At 46.2% G+C, this 24,912-nt stretch overlaps 1 protein-coding gene across 2 annotated transcripts; it reads left to right on the plus strand.

Moving 5' to 3' along the window:
- Window positions 1–24,912, plus strand: LOC139237971 (A-kinase anchor protein 8-like). 2 transcript variants are annotated; one of them, XM_070867324.1, is made up of 13 exons: window positions 1–83; window positions 5,268–5,306; window positions 7,445–7,607; window positions 9,902–10,373; window positions 11,266–11,389; window positions 14,370–14,431; window positions 15,096–15,159; window positions 15,263–15,359; window positions 16,134–16,275; window positions 16,762–16,864; window positions 18,639–18,769; window positions 21,161–21,256; window positions 23,554–24,912. In XM_070867324.1, the coding sequence occupies exons 1-13, from the start codon at window positions 65–67 to the stop codon at window positions 23,986–23,988; spliced, it is 1,947 nt and encodes a 648-aa protein (XP_070723425.1). In that variant the 5' UTR covers window positions 1–64; the 3' UTR covers window positions 23,989–24,912. The 2 variants fall into 2 exon arrangements, with proteins under 2 accessions (XP_070723425.1, XP_070723426.1); XM_070867325.1 differs by lacking the exon at window positions 5,268–5,306.

Here is a 24,912-nt window from a genome sequence, read left to right on the forward strand (position 1 = left end):
ACATCCGGGTGAGTAGCCGCTCACTGGAGGCGAGCGAGGGACTTCTTTCCGAAGCCGAAGCAAAATGGAGGGTCGTTATTCAGGTCAGTCAAGCAAGTCTCGATCGGCGCGCCATAAGGTTTGATCCCCCCCTCAATCTTTTATGTCCGATTTTATTTACTGTCGCGTGGTTGCCACGGAGATCGGCGTCTCTATAAACGGAGTGTTTTTTTATGAGACGGGGGATTTTATTTCGCCTCACACGGCAGAAAACCCAACTGCACTCGCTGCTGCCGGCAACCCCGCCCCCCCCCGCGCGCGCTGATTGGCCGCGGGCCGCCACCCGCGCGCTCAGTGGCCGCCGGTAGCCTCAGCGGGGGAGGCGCTCCGTCTTGCCATTGGTCAGCAGCAGCTGTCAATCACACGAGCCCGTCGGGCTGAGTTGCTGGCAGGCCACGGTTTGATTCCCGGCGGCTGTGATTTACGCGTCTCCTCGCCTTTTAATCTCTCTCATTCTCTCCTCCCTGGCGAACCCTCACCGAGCTGCCTCGTTGGTTTTGTAAGGCGGAGGGACGGTTTTAAAAAATTAAGTACAAAGCGGCTCACGGTAATAACGGAGCAGAGGTTCCCTTATCCGCCTCCTTCCTCACACACACACACCATCCCATATTCCTTTCAGATAAAGCTCGCGCTTGCCTGGATGGTTCTGGAAGTTTCAACGGATTTTGAACGTATAGCCGCTCTCGTCTCTCTCTCTCAGCCCCCACCCCACGACAAAATGGCGTCACTCAGAGCACGGCCGGTCGCCGACAGACAGCCTCCCTCGCGCGCTCCCCCTCTTCCCCCCCTCCCCTCCCCCTCCCCCTCTTTCCTCCCCCTCTTCCCCTCCCTCTCCGTGCCCCCTCTCCCCCCCCCCTCCCCGTGCCCCCTCTCCTCCCCCCCCTCCCCGTGCCCCCTCTCCCCCACCTCCCCGTGCCCCCTCTCCCCCCCCACTCCCCGTGCCCCCTCTCCCCCCCCACTCCCCGTGCCCCCTCTCCCCCCCCACCTCCCCGTGCCCCCTCTCCCCACCTCCCTGTTCTCCCCCCACCTCCCTGTTCTCCCCCCACCTCCCCGTTCTCCCCCCCCCACCTCCCCGTTCTCCCCCCCCCCACCTCCCCGTTCTCCCCCCCCCCACCTCCCCGTTCTCCCCCCCCCCACCTCCCCGTTCTCCCCCCCCCACCTCCCCGTTCTCCACTCCCCACCTCCCCGTTCTCCCCCCCCCCCACCTCCCCGTTCTCCCCCCCCCCCACCTCCCCGTTCTCCCCCCCCCACCTCCCCGTTCTCCCCCCCCCCACCTCCCCGTTCTCCCCCCCCCCCACCTCCCCGTTCTCCCCCCCCCCACCTCCCCGTTCTCCCCCCCCCCCACCTCCCCGTTCTCCCCCCCCACCTCCCCGTTCTCCCCCCCCCACCTCCCCGTTCTCCCCCCCCCACCTCCCCGTTCTCCCCCCCCCACCTCCCCGTTCTCCCCCCCCCCCCACCTCCCCGTTCTCCCCCCCCCCCCACCTCCCCGTTCTCCCCCCCCCCCCCACCTCCCCGTTCTCCCCCCCCCCCCACCTCCCCGTTCTCCCCCCCCCCCACCTCCCCGTTCTCCCCCCCCCCCACCTCCCCGTTCTCCCCCCCCCCCCACCTCCCCGTTCTCCCCCCCCCCCCCCACCTCCCCGTTCTCCCCCCCCCCACCTCCCCGTTCTCCCCCCCCCCACCTCCCCGTTCTCCCCCCCCCACCTCCCCGTTCTCCCCCCCCCACCTCCCCGTTCTCCCCCCCCCCCTCCCCGTTCTCCCCCCCCCCACCTCCCCGTTCTCCCCCCCCCCACCTCCCCGTTCTCCCCCCCCCACCTCCCCGTTCTCCCCCCCCCACCTCCCCGTTCTCCCCCCCCCACCTCCCCGTTCTCCCCCCCCCCCACCTCCCCGTTCTCCCCCCACCTCCCCGTTCTCCCCCCCACCTCCCCGTTCTCCCCCCCACCTCCCCGTTCTCCCCCCCCCCACCTCCCCGTTCTCACCCCCCCCACCTCCCCGTTCTCCCCCCCCCACCTCCCCGTTCTCACCCCCCCCCACCTCCCCGTTCTCCCCCCCCCCCACCTCCCCGTTCACCCCCCCCCCCACCTCCCCGTTCTCCCCCCCCCCCACCTCCCCGTTCTCCCCCACCTCCCCGTTCTCCCCCACCTCCCCGTTCTCCCCCACCTCCCCGTTCTCCCCCACCTCCCCGTTCTCCCCCACCTCCCCGTTCTCCCCCCACCTCCCCGTTCTCCCCCACCTCCCCGTTCTTCCCACCTCCCCGTTCTTCCCCCCCCCCACCTCCCCGTTCTTCCCCCCCCCCCCACCTCCCCGTTCTTCCCCCCCCCCCCCACCTCCCCGTTCTTCCCCCCCCCCACCTCCCCGTTCTTCCCCCCCCCCCACCTCCCCGTTCTTCCCCCCCCCCACCTCCCCGTTCTTCCCCCCCCCACCTCCCCGTTCTTCCCCCCCCCACCTCCCCGTTCTTCCCCCCCCCCACCTCCCCGTTCTTCCCCCCCCCCACCTCCCCGTTCTTCCCCCCCCCCACCTCCCCGTTCTTCCCCCCCCCCCACCTCCCCGTTCTTCCCCCCCCCACCTCCCCGTTCTTTCCCCCCCACCTCCCCGTTCTTTTCCCCCCCCACCTCCCCGTTCTTTTCCCCCCCCACCTCCCCGTTCTTTTCCCCCCCCACCTCCCCGTTCTTTCCCCCCCCACCTCCCCGTTCTTTCCCCCCCCACCTCCCCGTTCTTTCCCCCCCCCACCTCCCCGTTCTTTCCCCCCCCTCCGTGCCCACTCTCTCACCCCCCTCCTCCCCGTGCCCCCCCTCCCCTCCCCGTGCCCCCCCTCCCCGTGCGCTCCCCCTCTCCCCCACCTCCCCGTTCTCCCCCACCTCCCCGTTCTCCCCCCACCTCCCCGTTCTCCCCCACCTCCCCGTTCTTCCCACCTCCCCGTTCTTCCCCCCCCCCACCTCCCCGTTCTTCCCCCCCCCCACCTCCCCGTTCTTCCCCCCCCCCCCACCTCCCCGTTCTTCCCCCCCCCCACCTCCCCGTTCTTCCCCCCCCCCCACCTCCCCGTTCTTCCCCCCCCCCACCTCCCCGTTCTTCCCCCCCCACCTCCCCGTTCTTCCCCCCCCCCACCTCCCCGTTCTTCCCCCCCCCACCTCCCCGTTCTTCCCCCCCCCCACCTCCCCGTTCTTCCCCCCCCCACCTCCCCGTTCTTTTCCCCCCCCCACCTCCCCGTTCTTTTCCCCCCCCCACCTCCCCGTTCTTTTCCCCCCCCCCACCTCCCCGTTCTTTCCCCCCCCACCTCCCCGTTCTTCCCCCCCCACCTCCCCGTTCTTTCCCCCCCCACCTCCCCGTTCTTTCCCCCCCCACCTCCCCGTTCTTTCCCCCCCCACCTCCCCGTTCTTTCCCCCCCCACCTCCCCGTTCTTTCCCCCCCCACCTCCCCGTTCTTTCCCCCCCCACCTCCCCGTTCTTTCCCCCCCCTCCGTGCCCACTCTCTCACCCCCCTCCTCCCCGTGCCCCCCCTCCCCTCCCCGTGCCCCCCCTCCCCGTGCGCTCCCCCTCTCCCCCCCCCCCCCCCAATGCGAGCTGCCAACCCCCTCCCCTCTTCGCACATTCTGCATTGAGAGATGGTGGTGGGAGGAGGCACTGGTGCTGGGAAATGGACCTCTTATAAGGCTAATTCATGGAATATGAATTTGGCGGGGGAAATGGGATGGTTGCCCACCCTAATAATGCAGCAAAATAAAGCTGGAGAACTTGCAAACACCAGGTGAGGTTGAATGGGGGAAAGGGGTTGAGGTGCAGCCTCCTGGGGCCATGTTCTACCTTTCTCTGTCAGGACAGCTGGCAACAAAGAGCAAGTTCCAAGTGTCGCAGAGGGCCAGCTGCTTATCTGGGTGGCTGCATCCTTTTGGAAGAGGGAGCCATAGGTTGTCTGTGGTAGACGGACTTTCCGTGCTGTTAATCCAAGCCTGGTGGCCTCTTTTCACTGTTGCAGCTGTTGCCTGCTGATCTTTTCCCCTTTTTTAATGAAAAGTTATGTCCCCCAGATGCTGAGGAGAAATTCATTTGCAGGAGAGGCCAGTGATAGATCACGCTTTGCTTTCCCTAACTTTATCAATATCGCAAGCAGTGATAAAATGGCTGTTGGCATTGCAGTGAAAGTTAACAAAGCATCCTTTTATAGTGCAGTAGAAAAATGGTATTTATCTCTCTTTCTCGATGCTTTGGAAAGGTTTTGTTTGTCTGTATCTGAAGACTTAAACACATTGTCGACTTAAATGTTAGAACTGCTGGACTCCTTACAAATAATGATTTACTCTGTGTGCCCCTGTTTGAGAGACAGTGCCATCTATCATTTTAAAAAAAGGATACAGTTGCACATTAAAAAACTTGTACACAGGAACTGAAGAAATATGTTAACAAGCCTACACATTGAAATAGAAATTTAATGAAACAAACACAGTAATCTAGGATCTTCTTGGATTCTGTTGTTAACCACCCTCGTGTCCAGGGACATAGTTTGCACATGGACGATATGGAGGATCAGTGCCAAAGATGGTAGCTTCTAATTCGATTAAAATGTTCTGCGCTTGGATTGGCTATACAGGGACAATAAGCTCTTCATATTGCATAGCTTTCAGCAATTAAATTAATAACTTCTATTCACAAGAATAACCCAGGACTTTCAAAGCAAGAGTGCTCCACTTGAGAGATACTGCATTTATTTAGCGCCTTTCACAACCTCTATGTCCCAAAGCGCTTTACAGCAAATTAAGTACTTTTGACATATAGTCACTGTTGTAATGCAAGAAACGTGGCAGCCAATTTGTACACAATAGGATCCTGCAAACAGCAATGTGAAAATGTCCGAATAATCTGTTTTTTAAAGAGCTGTTGGCTGAGGGTTAAATATTGGCCAGGACACCAGGGAAAACGCCCCAGCTCTTTGGATAGTGCCGTGGGATCATGCAAGTCCACCTGGGACGGCGCCTCCAAGCGTTCAGCGGGCTGCCTCAGTACTGCACTAAAGTCTTGGCATAGATTACGTACGCAGGCCTGTGGAGTAGCACTTGAACCCACAACCTTCTGACTGGCGAGAGTGCTACCCACTGAGCCACGGTTCAGTGGCCAACTTTATTGCAACATCCTATTTTAATATTCTGTTTCAGAATCTAGTTTGTAAAGTTGGTCTTCTATTGAAAGATTTTTCCAAATTAAAATAGGACATTGTAATAACAGTCTTGTATTTTGCAGGCTCATATGGAGGTTGGAAAGCAGAATCCCCTGGCGAAGGTAAAAGTTCAATCAGAAGTGGTTGAGGTGGGAGGGGTGATTTGGCTAATATTGCTGTCCAAGTCCCATTTTCTTGGAACGCGCTTTGATTTGCAGCCAACATGGGAGTGATTTTCAATCTGATGGCTACATTGAAAGGTCCAGAAGGTTCTGGAATAGAAAGCCTCCCACTAACTGACGTCTTCTGAAGTTGCTCTGTTCTTGTTCTCTCCTTTTTGGTTCAATGTGAAACCTGCTAGTTATTTTTGATGCGTTACATTGGTATGCTGCACAAGGAATGGTACTGTGCACGCTTCTCAGACTATTGGTCTACGGGAAGCTACCAAATGAAGAAGAGGTCAGAACCTGTGATTGAGCAGATCCTGGTGGCTGGTTTATGAGTGGGCTGCAGGGATGAGAACTTCTTGTCCTTTGATGGACTCCGAATATTCCTGAAGTGTGACATTGCAGTTATTTTTGGTACTCATTTTGCTTCCGGAAAGAAGCACTGTTGCAGTATTTTACTACAGCCAAAGTAAGGATACTATTTGAGCAGGTTATCTAAATTATCTTTTTTAAAAAATGCTTAGCTTTTGATTTAAATGGAAATCTGGAAGAAAACTATGTCACTAGGTCACAGACAACATAATGCTCTTGGCTTTTCACTTGCCTTCAGGAGATTATTTGTACACTTTCCATACCTATGATTATCTTGTATGTCTAGCCCCTCGATCTGTTAGCAGTCATTGACCTGGTTTTGGACAGTTGATGTTTTGAATTGATGTATCAGCACCTAGGTAACTCCGTACCTGCAACTTGTTCTGTTTCTCTATAGTGTGTGACAACCATTCTTAATAGTGACAGTCCGAAAAACCTTAAAGAACTTGCATTCTTGGTTGATTCAAAAACAATATTTGACATCGAGCCACATAAGGCGATAGATATTAGGGCAGAGGAACAAAAGCTTGGTTAAAGAGGTAGGTTTTAAGGAGTGTCTTAAAGGAGCAGAGAGGTGTAAAGGAGGAAAGAGAAGAGAAGAGAAGAGAAGAGTAGAGGTTTAGGGAGGGGATTCCAGAGCTGAGAGCCTTGGCAGCTGAAGGCTCGGCCAACAATGGTGGAGCAATTAAAATCGGGGATGCTCAAGAGCCAGAATTGGAAGAGTGCAAATATCTCTGGGGTTGTGGGGCCGGAAGACATTAGAGATAGGGAGGGCAGAGGCCATGGAGGGATTTGAAAACAAGGGTGAGAATTTTAAAATCGAGGCGTTGCTTAAGTGGGAGCCAATGTAGGTCAGCGAACACAGGGGTGATGGGTGAGCAGGACTTGGTGCGAGTTAGGACACAGGCAGCAGAGTTTTGGATGCTCTCAAGTTTGCGGAGGGTAGAAGGTGGGAGGCTGCCCAGGAGTGCAAGTCTAATGGTAACAAAGGCATGGATGAGAGTTTCAGCAGCTGATGAGCTGAGGCAAGGGCAGAAACGGGTGATGTTGCGGTGGTGGCTGTAGATGGTCTTGGTGTTGTTTGTGGTTGGAAGCTCATCTCTGGATCAAATATGACACCCAAGTTTTCGAAGAGTCTGGTTCAGCCTCAAGACAGTTGCCAGGGAGAGGGATGGAGTCGATGGCTAGGGAACCAAATTTGTGGTGGGGACCGAAGACAATTGGTTTGGTCTTCTGAATATTTAGTTGGAAGAAACATACAAGATACTGAGGTGGCTCGACAAGGTAGATGCAGAAGAGGATGTTTCCACTCGTGGGGGAATTTAGAACTAAGGGACATAGTTTCATAATAAGGGGTCGCCTATTTAGATGAGATGGGGAGGAATTTCTTCTCTGAGGGTCGTAAATCTTTGGAATTCTCTGCCCCAGAGAGCTGTGGAGGCTGGGTCATTGAATATATTTAAGGTGGAGATAGACAGATTTTTGAATGATAAAGGAGTCTAGGGTAATGGGGAGCGGACAGGGAAGTGGAGTTGAGCCCAAGATCAGATCAGCCATGATCTTATTGAATGGCGGAGCAGGCTTGAGGGGGTCAAATGGCCGAATCGTGCTCCTATTTCTTATGTTCTGCTCATCCAGTACTAAATGTCGGACAAGCGGTCTGACAATTTAAGAAGAACTTTGACAATATTATTACAATTCATATTTTTCTACCCCCTCAGGTTATGACACCTATGGTTATGGACAAGGTTCTGGATCAAATTATGGCTATGGTGGCAAATCATGGGACTCGCAGAAAGGCAACCAAACGTCTGAGTCCATTGTTGCCAAAATTAACCAGCGGTTAGATGTGCTGTCTCGCAACGAAGGTGAAGAACAGGAAAGGTATCTATCTGAGCTTCAAAAGCAAGTGAACTGTCTGCCAATCGGGAGACTGATCTATTTTACTTTGGGTATATTAAGTTTCCTATATTAGACTCCTAATTAGTATTAAACATTGTATATTCAGTGAGTCAGTATGTTTTGTCTTTTGGCTTCCTGTTGCGGATGCAATGCTTTATTTATCCTGAACTTGTCCTACTTGCTGATTATTGACTTATTTCAGTACTTAACACTATATGGAGGTGGTGGGGATGGAATGTCCTTGTTTCGGTCTTGGCCCAATCTGTGAAGTTGGTAGCTTTGATTGGGAGATCAATCATTTGTGCTTTTAAATTGGTTATAGAGAAGTATTTTCTAGATTGCTCTGAAATAAGATTGCTGTGGCACTAGCGTCAGTGTACAAGTAGGTTAAACCAGCCTGTGCTCAACTGATACATAAATAATTTTAGGTTTATCACAAAGTAATACTGCTGTTCTATTTGGGGGGTGGGGGGGAAGCGGAATAACAATAGGGTTCTAATCCTAAATTGCACTTTTGTGAATATTCGGTGAAGGTTTACTAGTAGGTCCCCAGTAGCTTAGTTGCTAAGTGCACTGTGTGGTATAAGCTGAGCCACACTGACTAGGAATGTGTCCCTAATCTGAATTGCTATTCAGTTGGAACTGTGACTGTCGCAACTCCTCCCTATGGTTCATCATTGACTTCGTCGTTTTTGGAAGGTGTAATGTAGTTTGTTACGCATTTCTGATAAGTCAGTGGATTTATGCTAGAAGTAACAATGTAGCTAAGTATGCCAGTGAGGACAAAATCAAAATTGGCAAGGTGGCCTTTTGATCGGCGAGTTTGCTGAAGTTGGTGTGCGAATTGCCACGGGTGAAGTACTGGAGGTTACCAGTGCCTGTGGAACTCTGCTTTCATAAGTGTAGGGACATGGAGGGGAGAAGGTGCTGCAACTGCTTTATCTTTATGCATGTTACTTGCAGAGCTTATTGTGTTGGAGAACAACTGTCTTGAAATGTTCGGTGTGAGAACGCACATCTTGAATTGGCTTCAATTAGTAGGTAGGTTTTGCCAGCTAACACTGAGCATTGCATATGGCAGATTGGTAAGTATGAACTTGTCAATAGATACTTAGTGACCAAGTGAAGTGCACATTTTAGACAGATAACTGGAAATTTTACTTCAGGGATTCTCTGTTTTGGTAATTGTCATGATTTGGTGCTTACAACTGCTGTGTACTATTAGTCAGAGGCTGAATTGGAGACTGTCTGTAATGTAGCTGGTACAAAGCATGTTCACGGATTTGTTGTTGGCAAGCATTCAGGCTGAAAAATTATCCCTTTTCTAAATCCATGAATTCTGTACATTTGCAGCTGCGACGTATGTAACACGGGTTCAAATACAGGCATTTCAGACAGCATTTGATGGCAAATAAGTATATGGGAATCTTTTAATGAATATACAATGCTGTCCTGTAATTCACACTGGCAAGTTTACTGACTGGGTGATTGGTTTCCTTAACTCTCCCAGGATAAAACATTTTGGTCATTTTGGTGTATTGTTTACATAGGGTGCTTTGTCGTCTTGTTGGAATCTGATCTTTGAGAGCTTTGATGATTTGAGTAATTCAATTTGAGAACTCTTCCGAAAGAATCTGCACACATTTAAAAAAAAAAAAGAACTACTAGTACTGAATTTCTTATTGAAATACCGTGCTGGCTGTAGGTTGAGTATGGTGTGGAGAGGAAAGCATGATTGAAAGGCATTGCAAAGTACAGAGAACAATATCTATCCCTGCTCATGTCTGCCTGCTACCGTGTAAGTGGGCTTCGTTAACGGTTGTTGTATAATAGCACTCTCGGCTTGGCAAGAAACTGAGCACTCTGGGCTAACGTGAACCAATCTGCAATCTGTTTCCCATCCAAGTATTGACCATGATTAGTTTTCACATTGCTCAGGCACTGTGAATAGACTACAAGATCAGAGTGCATTTGTGTATAGGTTACAAACTATTAACAGATGCTAACTTTGGGAAAAGTATAGGTTTTAGAATCCATAATGAAGCTCTTAAATTGGTAACAGCTTAGTTATTATCACTGGTAAATTATTCATTACCAGAGTCTGTTGCTGATTTATAAAACACTGTAGAAAATGTTAGTTGTTTTAAAACAAACCCAGCTAGTTTGGTTGAAACTCTGCTGTTCAAATTTCAGTCTGACCTGACTGTTCAGCAGACTGTTTCTTGGTACTTTCCAGCTACTGACCAGATTCCTTGCTTGCTGTGCGACTCTTTCAGGTTTACACCTTTCGAGTCCTACGAGTCCAGGTCTTCACTGGATGACCGTGATCTGTTCAGATCCGGCTTCGATTACAGTGAATCTGGACCTAATCGTAATGATTCCTACGGAGGTCGCTTTGACCGCTTCGACAGCTCCACCAGGAACCGCAGGGATCAGTTCCGCAACAGAGCACGGGATGGCTCCAGCAAGATGCGGGGTCAGAACTGGTCTAGAGACAGGCCTCCAATTAACAGACCTTTCCGGAATGACCCTTACTCAACATCTTCAAGTTCCGAGCGACTGTCTGCACGCTGGAATGAGCTGTCGATGGGAATGGGAGGCAGGGGCTATGCTCCAGTCTCCAGGAACCTCCCTTCGCTCTTCTCCCAGGCCTTAACCTCCGGTTATGGGATGTACGGCATGCAGGGAATGGGAAAACAGTTTGGAGGTGGCAGACAGCGAAGGAGAGAGCGGAATCGGAACAGAAGTGTAAGTAGAAAACTTTTCCCACTTTATAAGGTCGTAAACTTAAAAGTATTCAGCTGTGTGAACTTCAGTAACCAGCTCAACGAACCCATATTCCATATTGCAGTCACTAATATCGCCCTTTCTAGTCCTTGAAAATTTAAATAGGAAGACAAGTGTAAAGATCAGATGAAAGACAATACATGAATGGTCAAATATATGGAATGGATCAGAACATGCAAAAAGAGCCGCTGTGCATTGTTGGCATGCTGTAGGTGTAATATGCAGTTTAAAATGTACCGATGCCTTTCGTTCAATTAGTGCTTGAAGGGCATGGGATACAGAATGCACAACCAGTCGAAGTGTCAACATGGAGCAGCACCTTTACAAACCACTCTTTATATATAGGGCAAATAGCAGTACATACTTGGCATACTAGTAGTTGGTACTCTGAGATTTGCTATTTTTGCATTGCATCTATTTCACTGGAAACATCAATGCGCGCACTTGGAATTTGGGAGGTTTACCGTTCACCGTTACTGTGGCTGTGTTCATAGTTCCTATGGGCTTTGTATGCTTCAGTGAATTGTCGTTTAAGTGTAATGGTGTGCACTTGTTCAGCAGTTCTCAGAAAACGCCGGACAGCAGGGTTGCTATCTGGCGTTGAAGGCAAAAGCTTCAGTTTGATTAAATGTGCATAAAACACGAGAATTGAAACAATGCTCTACCTCAGTGGCAGAATGAGATTAGTTCATGGATTGGGCAGCTGTTAGAATTGGATGTGAATCCAGGCAAAAGTTTGATTCCTGAAAGAGGAATTTGTGGAATAATACCACCATCAGAATCTGATCTGTGGGTTAACAATATCCCAGGGCAAGTTAAGCTGTTGACAAATACTGTGTTATCTTTGTGACAGAGGAGAGGTAGAGGTGGTTATATAGGAGGTGGAATGAAGAGGAAGCAGTCAACAGGAAGCAATGATGAACCAGACTACAAAATGCCAAGAACTGACCAGTCGGATATGTCTGACAGTGAAGCAGGTAATCATTTTAAAATACTGCACCTTGCTTCTTGAATCATGAGTCGTTCTCCATGCGCGATCCTAGACAACGAGTTTAGGTAATCTGTTCAACTGTGGAGGGTATCCTTGTGATCCTGTCCTTCTCCAACATTCACAATGGATGATACAATCACTATCACTAAAGAAGTAGTACTCGGTAAAGTAATGGGACTAAAGGCAGACAACTCTCCGGGACCTGATGGCTTACATCCTAGGGTCTTAAAAGAAGTGAATGAAGAGATAGTGGTTGTAATCTACCAAAATTCCCTGGATTCTGGGGAGGATCCAGCAGATTAGAAAACTGCAAATGTAACGTCCCTATTTAAAAAAAGGCAATCAGAAAGCAGGAAACTATAGACCAATTAGCCTAACATCTGTCATTGGGAAAATGCTGGAGTCCATTATTAAGGAAGCATTGGCAGGACATTGAATAATGCTTTTCCAAATCAGGCAGAGTCAACATGGTTTTATGAAGGAGAAATCATGTTTGACAAATTTGCTGGAGTTCTTTGAGGATGTAACGAGCAGGGTGGATAAGTGGGTACCAGTGGATGTGGTGTATTTGGATTTCCAGAAGGCATTCGATAAGGTGTCACATAAAAAGTTACTGCACAAGATAAAAGTTCGTGGAGTTGGGGGTAATATATTAGCATGGATAGAGGATTGGCTAATAGAAAATAGAATGGGTCATTTTCCAGTTGGCAAACAGTAACTAATGGGGTGCTGCAGGGATCGGTGCTGGGGCCTCAACTATTTACAATCTGTATTAATGATTTGGATGAAGGGACCGAGTGTAATGTAGCCAAGTTTGCTGATGATACAAAGATGGGTGTGAGTGCAAATTGTGAGGAGGACACAAGAAATCTACAAAGAGATATAGACAGGCTTAAGTGAGTGGGCAAATATTTGGCAGATGGGAGTATGATGTGGGAAAATATGAGGTTATCCACTTTGGCAGAAAAAAATAGAAAAGCAAATTATAATTTAAATGGAGAAAAATTGCAAAGTGCTGCAACACAGAGGGACCTGTGGGTCCTTGTGCATGAAACATAAAAAGTTAGTATGCAGGTACAGCAAGTAATCAGGAAGGCAAATGGAATGTTGACCTTTATTGCAAAGGGGATGGAGTATAAAAGCAGAGAAGTCCTGCTACAACTGTACAGGTTTTTTGGTGAGGCCACATCTAGAGTATTGCATACAGTTTTGGTCTCCGTATTTAAGGAAGGATATACTTGCATTAAGATAGGTTGAATCTATACGCATTGGAGTTCAGAAGAATGAGAGGTGATCTTACTGAAATGTATAAGATAATGAGGGGGCACGGCAAGATAGTTGCAGAGAGGATATTTCCACTCATAGGGGAAACTAAAACAAGGGGTAACATAGAAACATGGAAAATAGGTGCAGGCCCTTCGAGTCTGCACCATCATTCAATAAGATCATGGCTGATCATTCCCTCAGTACCTCTTTCCTGCTTTCTCTCCAAACCCCTTGTGATCCTTTTAGTTGTAAGGGCCATATCTAACTCCCTCTTGAATATATCCAATGAACTGGCATCAACAACTCTCTGCGGTAAGGAATTCCACAGGTTAACAACTCTCAGAGTGAAGAAGTTTCTCCTCCTCTCAGTCCTAAATGGCCTACCACTTATCCTAAGACTGTGTCCCCCTGGTTCTGGACTTCCCCATCATCGGGAACATTCTTCCCGCATCTAAGCTGTCCAGTTCCATCAAAATCTTAAGTTTCTATGAGATCCCCAATCATCCTTCTAAACTCCAGTGTATAAAGGCCCAGTTGATCCAGTCTCTCCTCATGTCAGTCCGCCATTCCGGGAATCAGTCTGGTGAACCTTCACTGCACTCCCTCAATAGCAAGAACGTCCTTCCTCAGATTAGGAGACCAAAACTGAACACAATATTCCAGGTGAGGCCTCAGCAAGGCCCTGAACAACTGCATTAAGACCTCCCTGCTTCTATACTCAAATTTCCTAGCTCTGAAGGCCAACATACCATTTACCTTCTTCACCGCCTGCTGTACCTGTATGCCAACTTTCAATGACTGATGAACCATGACACCCAGGTCTCGTTGCGCCTCCCCCTTTCCTAATCTGCCGCCATTCAGATAATCTGCCTTTGTGTTTTTGCCCCCAAAGTGGATAACCTCATATTTATCCACATTATACTGCATCTGCCATGCATTGGCCCACTCACGTATCCTGTCCAAGTCACCCTGTAGTCTTTTAGCGTCCTCACAGCTCACATCTGCAAAGTTGGAGATATTACACTCAATTCCTTCATCTAAATCATTAATGTATATTGTAAAGAGCAGGGGTCCCAGCTTTGAGCTGGGTCTCAGTAGTCTCAGAATAAGGGGCTGCCCATTTAAAACTGAGATGAGGAATTTCTTCTCTGAGGTGGAGATAGACAGATTTTTGATGTTTCCATGTTACCCCTTTTTTTAGTTTCCCCTATGAGTGGAAATATCCTCTCTGCATCTATCTTGTGGTGCCCCCTCATTATCTTATATGTTTCAGTAAGATCACCTCTCATTCTTCTGAACTCCAATGAGTATCGACTCAAACTATCTTCATAAGTCAACATGTTTCGCTGAAGCCAATGTCCCTTCCTGACCAACTTTTCATAGTGGTTGGATATGCTTTCGAGGTTTGTGATTCATGTAATGGAGCACTGGGAACCACGTATATGGTGATGTGTGCCTTTTCTTCCTTGTCTGAGAGATTTCCAAACCCCTCAACATTTGTTTTGTGAGGGTTGCTCAGAATGGCATGTGAGCATTCTCTAACGTCTTGTGGATGCATTCTATATGTGTGGATTCGAAGTATGCAACAGAACTCATTTCATTTCTTCTCGGTTTCATGAAAAGTTTGCAAACCCATTGTTTTAGGCGATTTAGGCAAGATGTTAAATCAGTATACTCGTGACCTTTCTGTTCATTTTTAGAAGACAAGGAGCCAGGTGATGGAGATGATATTGAAGATGTTGCAGATGGTGATGCTTGTGCTGTGAGTATTTGTGCAAATCTTAAAGTTACATCGTGGTAACATTTAAAACATGGTTTCAGAATACCTGAAGCAAAAAGTCTCTCCATAATCTGTCCTAGAGGTTGATTTTCTAGAGATAGTCGGATCTAGAGCCACCTCTGGCCAGCTTGAAATCCATTACTGTATGCCATAGATTCCCCCATTGCAGGCTCCCCATAATTCATGTCGCTTGAGTGCACAGCACTGAGGAAGGGCTAACCTGGGCAACTAAATTGACATTTTTAAAATAATTTTTTTGCTGAATTAATTTTCTTTTATGAAAGGGCGTGGAATACCTTGAACACTTCCTTCCACTTGTAATCTGCTGACAGATTTTCAGGTTTTTCGGCAGACAGTTTGAGATGATAAAACATTATTGTGAGCACTATTGATCAAGGCACTCTCTTCCTCCTCTTCAACCCTCACCCAGTCAGATTCATTTGTTTTAGGTTCTAGAGAGGCATCTGGTTGAGAAAATACTGAAAGTATTTTTCTATTATCCCGAAGATCCTGGCTTGTGCTCTAGTGCAGGTTTAGCAAGTGCTATCATAAAAATAAACTTACTTCATGTCTGAGCCAATATATATTTGTAAAAACTGATGGGGTTTTTGGTCAGTGTATCATTGAAACTATTTTTTATATTTAGAATATCGAGGATAAAGATTCAGTTGACAGCCCTGAAAAGGAGAAAAAAGAGACGGATGCAGATGGTAAAGATATTGAGTCCAAGAATTGTAAGCTGCCTAATCTTGTCTTAATTTTGTGTGTGTATATCTGAAACATAATACCTGTGTCGTCTCTTGCTCCTGTTAGCTGGTGACGTGCAAGATGAAACGAATGACGCTAAAAGGAAGCTGTACAACAAGAAGGAGAGACCAAGGAAAAGACAGCGGGATCGTATTACAGAAAGGTAAAATAGAGTTGGTTATAAACAGTCTGTTTATAGTTGCATTTATCCCGAGCTTTAAGGGGACCATTTTCAGGTGCGTTGCGTAATTGTAAAGCTGGTTTGCTGAACAGCAGATACCAGTATTTGTCATTGACTGGATTGTGGGTGGGATGGGGGAGAGAGTTTAGATGCTCCAGACGTGTGAGTAAATGGTGTGCTTATTCTACTGCATGATGATTTATGATTGTATAGTTAGATAGATAATGACAGACCAAGTGCATCACACTTCCTGAACAGTGGAGTATTGGAGGCTAATTGATTGTGTAAGGTGCCAGAGTTGTGCTCAGTGCTGTCACTCTGGTGTTCAGCAGGGGTGGTTGCAGAGAGAATGAGCAGCTTTTGTTGCAGCCCAATTGCCAGTCTAACTCCGATCAACTAGGTAAGCACAGATCAGGAGTGCAATTAGCATCGTTCTGGACTTTATTTCTTATTCATTGGCCCTTTAGGGTGAACCTCTAGCAGGGAAAAAAAAACACAATTTGACTTCAGCCAACAAACCATGCCGATTATGACTTTGTCTAGTCATGAGATAACCTTGCGTTGGTCCGTTTCAGAGGGAATCAAGGGCTATGGAGATTGGGCGGGAAGGTGGAGTTGAGGTCGAAGATCAGCCATGATCTTATTGAATGGCAGAATAGGCTCGTCTGGCCCAATGGCCTACTCCTGCTCCTATTTCTTACGTTCAGTACTGCAATTGAATACATATCTTTCACAACTAACATTTTGTTATTCCAGGATAATGTATGTCTGCTCAGTTTGCAAGTTTCGTACCTTTGATGATGATGAAATTTTCCCCCACTTGGGAAGTAAATTCCACAAAGAGAACTTCAAATTCATCGGGACCAAGCTTCCCACACAAACAGCTGAGTTTTTGCATGTATGTCCGCCTTGTATTTAAATGCACTTTTCTTAAAGCTTGATACTACGTTTGTGCTTGGTGCAAGTTAAAATATATGTCGTGTGTTTCCCTGGCCCCATATCCCAATTGGTGCCAGGGAATGGTTACAGTTGTATGAACCTGGAAAGTGACCCTTTGCCTGACAGTGAACGATATTGTGGATTGTTGGCTTTTTGATTGTATTTCAGTTGGGCATTTAATCTGAAGGACAGACTTGTAATTCTTGTTAGGGTCCTTCCTTTTGCCCTCTGGAAGTTTTCAATTATCGATAATTGGGATTTTCTGTTTCTGTACTCGCCATCGATGATTTTTAAATGAACAGAGAGAAAATGGCAGCCTGATGAGTGCACGAGTGGAAAACTCCAGCCAGAATGCTGAACTTCAGAACTTACTTTCTAGTAGCGGGACTGTATTGGGCTTGTTTTAAGACTTTTGTAGTCATGGATAACTGGTCTTTCCTTCCAGGAGTATGTTTTGAACAAGAATAAGAAGACACTAAAATTCCGTGACTCAATGGAAGATAAAAATGCAATTAAAAAGAGGATCCAGGAACAAAACCTCTTGTATGGTGAGCATTGCTAAGAGGGGAGCCAGAATTTCAATGAGAGTTTTGTATTTAATCATAGAATCTCAATCTTTGCTGCACAAGATGCCCAGTGTATCTGTATTGAACTCTTACTCCAGTTTCATTTCATTCATTGTATCTAATTCTAAAATGTAACGGTTTACCGAGCTTCAATAACCACTTGAAGTAAAATATTCCGTATCCTAATCACATCTTATGTGGAAAATTTGCTTCTGATCTCCCATTTTATGCTTTCTGCTATCCTGAGTTTGTCCCCTTGATACTGATGCAGCCACTCATGAAAATCTCTTGTGATTTACCCTCAAACTTTTTCTTCATTTTGACTCTTTCTTTGATTTCACGTCCCATTTTTCAAGTATCAATATAATATCCTAACTACTTTTATCGTCCAATAAGAAACGAGTTTGCATTTACATCGCTCCTTCCACGGCCTCTGTATGTCCCAAAGATCTTTACAGCCAATTCAATACTTTTTTTTTTAACGTTGTAATGTAGGGAAAGATGATAGCCAATTTGCACAGCAGGGTTGGTTGAGTGATAAATGTTGGCCAGGACACACTTTCTTCTTTGAATAGTTCCATGCGTTCTTTTGTGCTTGCCTGAGAAGGCAGCTGGTACTTCAGTTTAACATTTCATCCAAAAAGCAGCAACTCTGATAATGTAGCACTCGCTCAGTACTGCAAACTGCATGCAATACTCGTGACCCAACCAGTATTTTACGCAGATTGCTCATACACTCAGTAATTTCTTTGAGTTCAAGTAAAGTACAATCTGATTACAGATTACTCCTGATCAGCCTATTAATTTCTCGATGCTCTCAAATATTCTCCAATTATGGTCACCAGCAGTTTTTTTTTCTGGTGCGAGACTAACTAGTCTATAGTTACTTTTCTCTTAAACTTTTGTTCAAAAAATGAAGAGACATTCAGCAGTCCTTTATTGTTTATCTTCTAAAGGGTGTGGTGTCAGCTGTGGCTCAGTAGGTAGCATCCTTGCCTGTCAGAAGGTTGTGGGTTCAAGTCCCGCTCCAGAAACTTGAGCACAAAAATCTAGGCTGACACACTCCGTGCAGTACTGAGGGAGTCACTGTCAGAGATGCTGTCTTTCGGAAGATATGTTAAACCGAGGCCCATCTGCTCTGTCAAGTGTACGTAAAAGATCTCTGCACTATTTCGAAGAAGAGCAGGAGAGTTATCCCTGATATCCTGGCCAATATTTATCCCTCAACCGACATCACTAAACAGATTTTCTGGTTATCACATTGCCGTTTGTGGAAGCACAGTGGCTGCCTAGTTTCCTAAATTACAACACTTTCCACCTCCCTCCCCCCCCCCCCCCAAAAAAAAGTACTTCATTGGCTGTAAAGTGCTTTGTGATGTACGGTGGTCATGAAAGGCACTACATAAATGCAAGTCTCCTCTCCCCCTATAAAACTTCAGCCAGTAAGTTAGCTGGCCTGGGTGGTCTGCACTGAGAACGTTGTGGTGAAATGGTTTAGGTACTAGTCCTTTTCTAATATTTATCTATCCATATTATCACATTCCTTTCCAATGCCACTGCAGTCTTCACATTCCTTTGTAAATAGAGGTGAAATAGTTGAGCCAATCTGCTATTTACTACAATTATCATTTTCATGTTGCATATATACATAATAGCCTTTGTTGCTAGCTCTCTAAACATTTTGGCACATTTTGCCAGGGTGCTTACTTTTATGGATTTGTGAATTTGCCTCACCAGTGACTTCTTTGTATTGTAGGTATTAGTATTGACAATTTCATGAAGAAGGTAGAAGCTGTTCACTGTACAGCTTGTGAAATGTTCATTCCAATGCAGAACAACGCTATCCAGCAGCACATGAAGACACCGGACCACAACAGGAACCGAAAAGTAAATCTGTTTTCTCTCTCTCCACTCCATATGAGCAACTGCGCTTTTTTTACTTTCGTATCTCCACTACCCACCCCCCAAAAATACTGTACACTGCAATCTTTTAGCTGGGAGGAATGCAGTCTGTTCTGCAGATGTAACAATTCCTCAGAGACAAGATACTGTTTTGGATGAAGAATGGGGTACAGTACATTTTTAAAATAGAACTGAGATTTGGACAAGCATTTGCTTGCAATCTAAAGTACCCATTTCTGTACCTTTTATCATAATTCTCAAGGTGTTCTACAGACGTTAAAGGGAGGGGACACCAAGGGTTTGTGGGAGGTTTAGGAGAGATTACATTGCCCATCTTGGCCTCTGCCTCAGTTCATCTACTGAAACTGTCTTCCATGCATTTGTTACCTCCAGACACCACTATTCCAATGCTCCACTGGCTGGCTTCACACCTTGCGCCCTCTGTAAACTTGAGCTCATTCAAAACTGCCGCCCATATCCTAACGTACCAAGTCCCATTTTCATAACTCCTGTTCTCGTTGACCTACATTGGCTACCGGTCCAGCAATGCCTCGATTTTAAAAATTCTCAAGTGTTTTCAAATCCCTCCATGAACTCTCCCCTCATAATCTGTAACATCCTCTAGCCCTACAACCATCTCGGATCTCTGCACTCCAACAATTCTGGCCTCTTGTGCATCCATTTATTTGCTCCACCATTTGCAGACTAGGCCTTAAACTCTGGAATTCCCTCCCTAAATCTCTCTGCCTCGCTCTCCTCATTTAAGATGCTCCTTAAAATCTACCTCTCCCCTTCTAATATTTTCTTATGTGGCTCGGTGTCAAATATCGTTTGATAACGCTCCTGTGAAGTGTCTTTGGACATTTTACTATGTTAAAGACATTTTACAGTAAACGCTCGTTTGCCCGGATACAAATGTAACAGAAAACCCGCCGTAACGGAATTTAAAATATTGCGAGATTCGGGACAAAATCAGTTAGCGTGAATGTGGAGGAGTTGTGTTTTGTGTGTGTTTCTGTGTGTGTGTGTCTCTGTATAGACACATGTTCAGCACCAGCAGACTGCGGTCAATTGTATTGACCTCGGGAAGATGAAGTGAACGATTTTCAGGAGAAATGAATTCCAACTGATCGCTTGGTCACACGGGGAATTCGCTTAAATGGGGCTGGGTGAAGTTGACTGATCTCTGCGGACAGCATCGGTTTGGATCCGTGAGTGAGGAGCTCATGGTTCTTTGTCATGTCCCATCAGTGTGAGAAGTGGCATGCTGTGAACACAGGGCAGGAGAGTGTTGGTGGGTGAGATATAAGTGGGATAGTTGTGTTGGGATGTACAATAATCACCTGCGAATGAAGAAAGTCCGATAAAACCCTCAAAATTGACGACAGAACCCAGCCAGACAGTTCGGGATTGGCCATCCGGACCCAGAAACTGAAGGGCTGGAACGGATACCCAATGGAAGAGTTACAGACAAATAATAACAACGCACAGCCCGATCAGTTCAATTAAACTTTCTGTTCCATTGTTGCAGTTAGTAAATTCGCCCTATTGGAAAATTTGTTTACCCGGAGTTGCCGAATCCCCAAACAATCCGGGTAAACGAGAGTTTACTGTATATAAATGCTTGTTGTTGTTAACTAAAAGCTTAGTTGAAGGCGTTCTTTTTAAAGATGGCATTAAATATTTACGTGAGGCGCATAGGGGTTCATGCAGATTGAGGATATAGGCTGAAGGCTCTGCCACCAAATGTGGAGGAGGAAACGAGTTGTATTTATATCTTGCCTTTAATGTAGTAAAACGTCTCTAGGTGCTTCACGAGCGTTGGCGGACAAAATTTAACACCACATATAAGGAGATATTAGGACAGATGACAAAAAGCTTGGTCGAAGAGGTAAATTTTAAGGAGTGTCTGAAAGGAGCAGAGAGAAGTGGAGAGGTTTAGGGAAGGCACAGTTGCCAATTGAAGAGCGAAGGAAATCCAGAATGCAGAAGAGGCCAGAATTGGAGGAGCGCAGAAATCTCGGACAGTTCTGGGACTAGAGGAGATTAGAGATACAGAGGGGAGAGGCCATGGAGTGATTTGAACATAAGGATGATAATTTCAAATTTGAGACATTACTGGACTGGGAGCCAATGTAGGTCAGTGAGCAAAGGCGTGATGGGTGAACGTGATTTGATGGTCAGAGTCCGGGAACACGCCTGTGTTAGTCTAACATTTAGTGGATGGCTTTAATCTGTATTGATGTAATATGGTGCTTGATTTCCTGTGGGGAGACATTCAAAAAGGTTCACTTGAGACCAAATATGAAAACTAGAAACTTCTTGGTAGTTGTGTCGCTGGTTTATTGTAAAATAACGGTTTGCATTTGTTTTCAGATGATGCTTGAGCAGTCGAAGAAGACTGGCCTCCAAGTAGCTAAGAGTATACTCAATAATCGAAATATTGTGACCATGTTGGAAAAATATCTCAAGGTAATATGCTATTGAATCTGGCCAAATAATTGAAGGGATTGCAGTTAGCCTGCTAATGGTCTAATTGCAAACCCAAATTTATTCTTTTAATGAGACATGTTCTTCTAGTAGATAAGTGTCACTAGCAAAAGTGCAACTAAATCTAGCATATTCTTCCTTAAATCAGTTCTTGAGCACAATTCACAACCTGTTTCTATGTTAATGTTTTAACATTTCAACCTTTTAGTAACTGTATGATAGTACTTACACAAGACTTCCATCTACGAAGGGGTGATAATTTTGGAAGAGATCTTCATTATCAGTTGAGGTTGCTTATTAGAATGGAAAAGTGACTAAGCACATATTAAATAGAAAATTGGTGGCTGTCAGTTTATCCAGTGTCTAAGCTTTACAGACCAGGAGGGTCCCAGGGTTGATCCGTAGTATGAATTAACTGACCACTGTTGAGATGCCCATTCATAGAATCATAAAAAATGACAACACAGAAGGAGGCCATTATCCGTGTCGGTCAAAAAAGAGCTATCCAGCCTAATCTCACCTTCCAGCACTAGATCCAAAGTCCTGTAGGTTACGGCACTTCAGTTGCACATCCAAGTACTTTTTAAATGTGATGAGAGTTTCTGCCTCTAGCACCCTTTTAGACCGTGCGTTCCAGACCCCCACCACTCTCTGGGTGAAAACATGTTTCCTCATCTCCCCTCTAATCTTTCTACCAACTACTTTAAAACTATGCCCCCTGGTTATTGACCTCTCTGCTAAGGGAAACAGGTCCTTCCTATCCACTCTAGGCCCCTCATAATTTTATACACCTCAGTTAAATCTCCCCGCAGCTGCCTCTGTTTCAAAGAAAACAACCCCAGCCTATCCAATCTTTGTGTTGCTTATATTTTGCTTCAGTACCCCAAACATTATGGGTTTCTGGAGAAGAGTTGAGCTTGGGCATTGATCCCAATCCTGTTAGTTCTGCAATGGGCCCTGAAAGTGTGGATGTGTGAGGACAGAACTGGGCTTAGTTGTGATGTCCCTTGCAGTCACTCACAACATCGTGCCTGTGCCGGCTCTTTCAATTAGTCCCACTCTGCTGTTCTTTCCCCATAAATCCTTTCAAGTTTTTATACAATTCTGTTTTGAAGTTGCTATTGAATCTACTTCAACCACTTTTCAGGCAGTACACTCCAGATCACAACAAATTACTGTGTTTAAAACAAAAAATTAATTCTCCTCATCTCCCCCCACACCCCCCCGGGTTGTTTTGCCAATCAACTTAAAACTGTGTCCTCTGGTTTACCGACCCTCCTAATAAGAATATAAGAAATAGGAGCAGGTGAAGGCCATGCGGCACCTCGAGCCTGCTCCGCCATTTAATACGATCATGGCTGATCCGATCATGGACTCAGGTCCACTTCCCTGTCCACTCCCCATAACCTCTTATCGTTTAAGAAACTGTCTATTTCTGTCTTAAATTTATTCAATGTCCCAGCTTCCATTGCTCTCTGAGGCAGCGAATTCCACAGATTTACAACCCTCTGAGAAGAAATTTCTCCTCATCTCAGTTTTAAATGGGCAGCCCCTTATAAGATTATGCCCCCTAGTTCTAGTCTCCCTCATCAGTGGAAACATCCTCTCTGCATCCACCTTGTCAAGTCCCCTCATATATGTTTCGATAAGATTACCTCTCATTCTTCTGAATTCCAATGAGTAAAGGCTCAACCTTTCCTCGTAAGTTAATCCCCTCATCTCCGGAATCAATCTAGTGAACCTTCTCTGAACTGCCTCCAAAGCAAGTATATCCTTTCGTAAATATGGAAACCAAAACTGCACACAATATTCCAGGTGTGGCCTCACCAATACTCTGTACAACTGTAGCAAGACTTTCCTGCTTTTATACTCCATCGCCTTTGCGATAAAGGCCAAGATTCCATTGGCCTTCCTGATCACTTGCTGTACCTGCATACTATCCTTTTGTGCACAAGTACTGGAAACAGCTGCTTTCTATGCACTCCCATCAAAACCCCGCAAAATGTTGAACACCTATTATATCTCCCATAACCTTCTCTGCTCTAAAGAGAACAATATAGATGGCCTGGTGAAATTCTGTCACGGCTCACGTGCGAGTGGCCACTCAGGTGAGGTCCAGAACTATGCTCCAGCAGAGAGTCGCAAACCTTCAGGGGAGAAAATTGGCGAGATAAAAATTATGTCTGTATAAAATGTAATTTCAACTGGGAAACTTTGTGATGTATCTTCTGCTGGAATCTTTGGGTTTTCCACAGCTCTAATTTCTTTATACTTCACAGGGTGAGAATCCATTTACTGAAGATGATGCTAAGGATGATGCTGAAGATGGCATTGATGACCCTCTGGAGGGTGATACACTCAATGAGAGTATTACAGGTGAAAATGATGGCGAGAAGAAAGATGAAATTGCAGAAGAGGAGGTGGCAGAGGTGGAAACAGGGGCAGAAAGAGGTGAAGGTGACAGTGAAATTGCCAATGCAGATGAGACCGTTGTAGACCAGTCTGAGACGGGAGCTGATGCCACTGATGAAGAAGCTGAAGCAGGCTCAACCGCAGATCAGGATGGTGAAGAATCTCTTCCAGCAGCAAAAGATGCTGAAGTATCTCTCTCGGCTGAAGATGAAGACAAGATCTTGGAAGTCGGTGATGGAGAAAATCCTGATGAAAGTACTCCAAGTGGTGGTGGTGATGCTGATGCAGAAGAGTTAAAGTAATTTGCTGTACAGAGGTATCAGTCTTTGTCTCCTTCTGTCTCTTCAGCATAAAATTCTCCACAAGTACAGTGTGTCTGAATTAAAGCAATGTTATGTTAGTAGCCACAGGATTCTTGTATGATCCTAGAACATCTTGCCTTTGGGACAATTCCATGCCATGACTGTCCCAAATCTGGTGTGGCTCTCTGCTTCCTAGCTTTGTCTAATTAGTTTTATGTGAAATGCTGTTTTCTGTGAAAGTGGTTTGTGAGTGCATTTGCCCTGTTGACTTTTTTTTTAACCTTCCAGAGTAGGTGTCATTGCCCTCCGTGCCAGATTCAAGATGTTCACAGAACATTCTGTGGGAAATAGTTTGACCTGGTTAATACTTTGTTTTTAAAAAAGGACTTTTACAAGTGAGATTGTATAGACACTTGCATGAACACTGGGGAATTTACCATACACTGCATAAAATCTGTAGTTCCCTGTGTTTCATAGCATGGTGCGACTCTTCAGAACTGTCTGCTTGGGTCTCTATCTTTGGATTGAAGATGTTGAAGGGGGTTTCACAAAAATAGTTGGCTTCAGGAAAAAAAATTGTTGCATGCTAATGCTTTAGTGTTTTCAAATTGCCTTTAATGGTGAGCAGAAGTCAAGTTGTATTGTGTAATCAAACTTTCGACATTTGCTTCTCCAAAAGTTTAAATAGAACACACCTTCTTGCAGATGTGACAGAACCTTTGTTTTCAGTTGGTATTTTTGACTAAAAGTTGAGTACAATTTCCATTTTTGTGAGTTTTGCTTTGGATTTTAGTAATGCCATCTGGGTACTAACGGAATGTCATGTCACTTCTTTGTTTTACTACTGGTACGAGGAGTAATCACTTAACTTCTGGAAATAATTGTATACAATAAAACTACATTAAACCCTTTTTATAAATGTCA

This window comes from Pristiophorus japonicus, chromosome 24 (assembly GCF_044704955.1).
Source record: "Pristiophorus japonicus isolate sPriJap1 chromosome 24, sPriJap1.hap1, whole genome shotgun sequence".
Taxonomy (NCBI): domain Eukaryota; kingdom Metazoa; phylum Chordata; class Chondrichthyes; family Pristiophoridae; genus Pristiophorus; species Pristiophorus japonicus.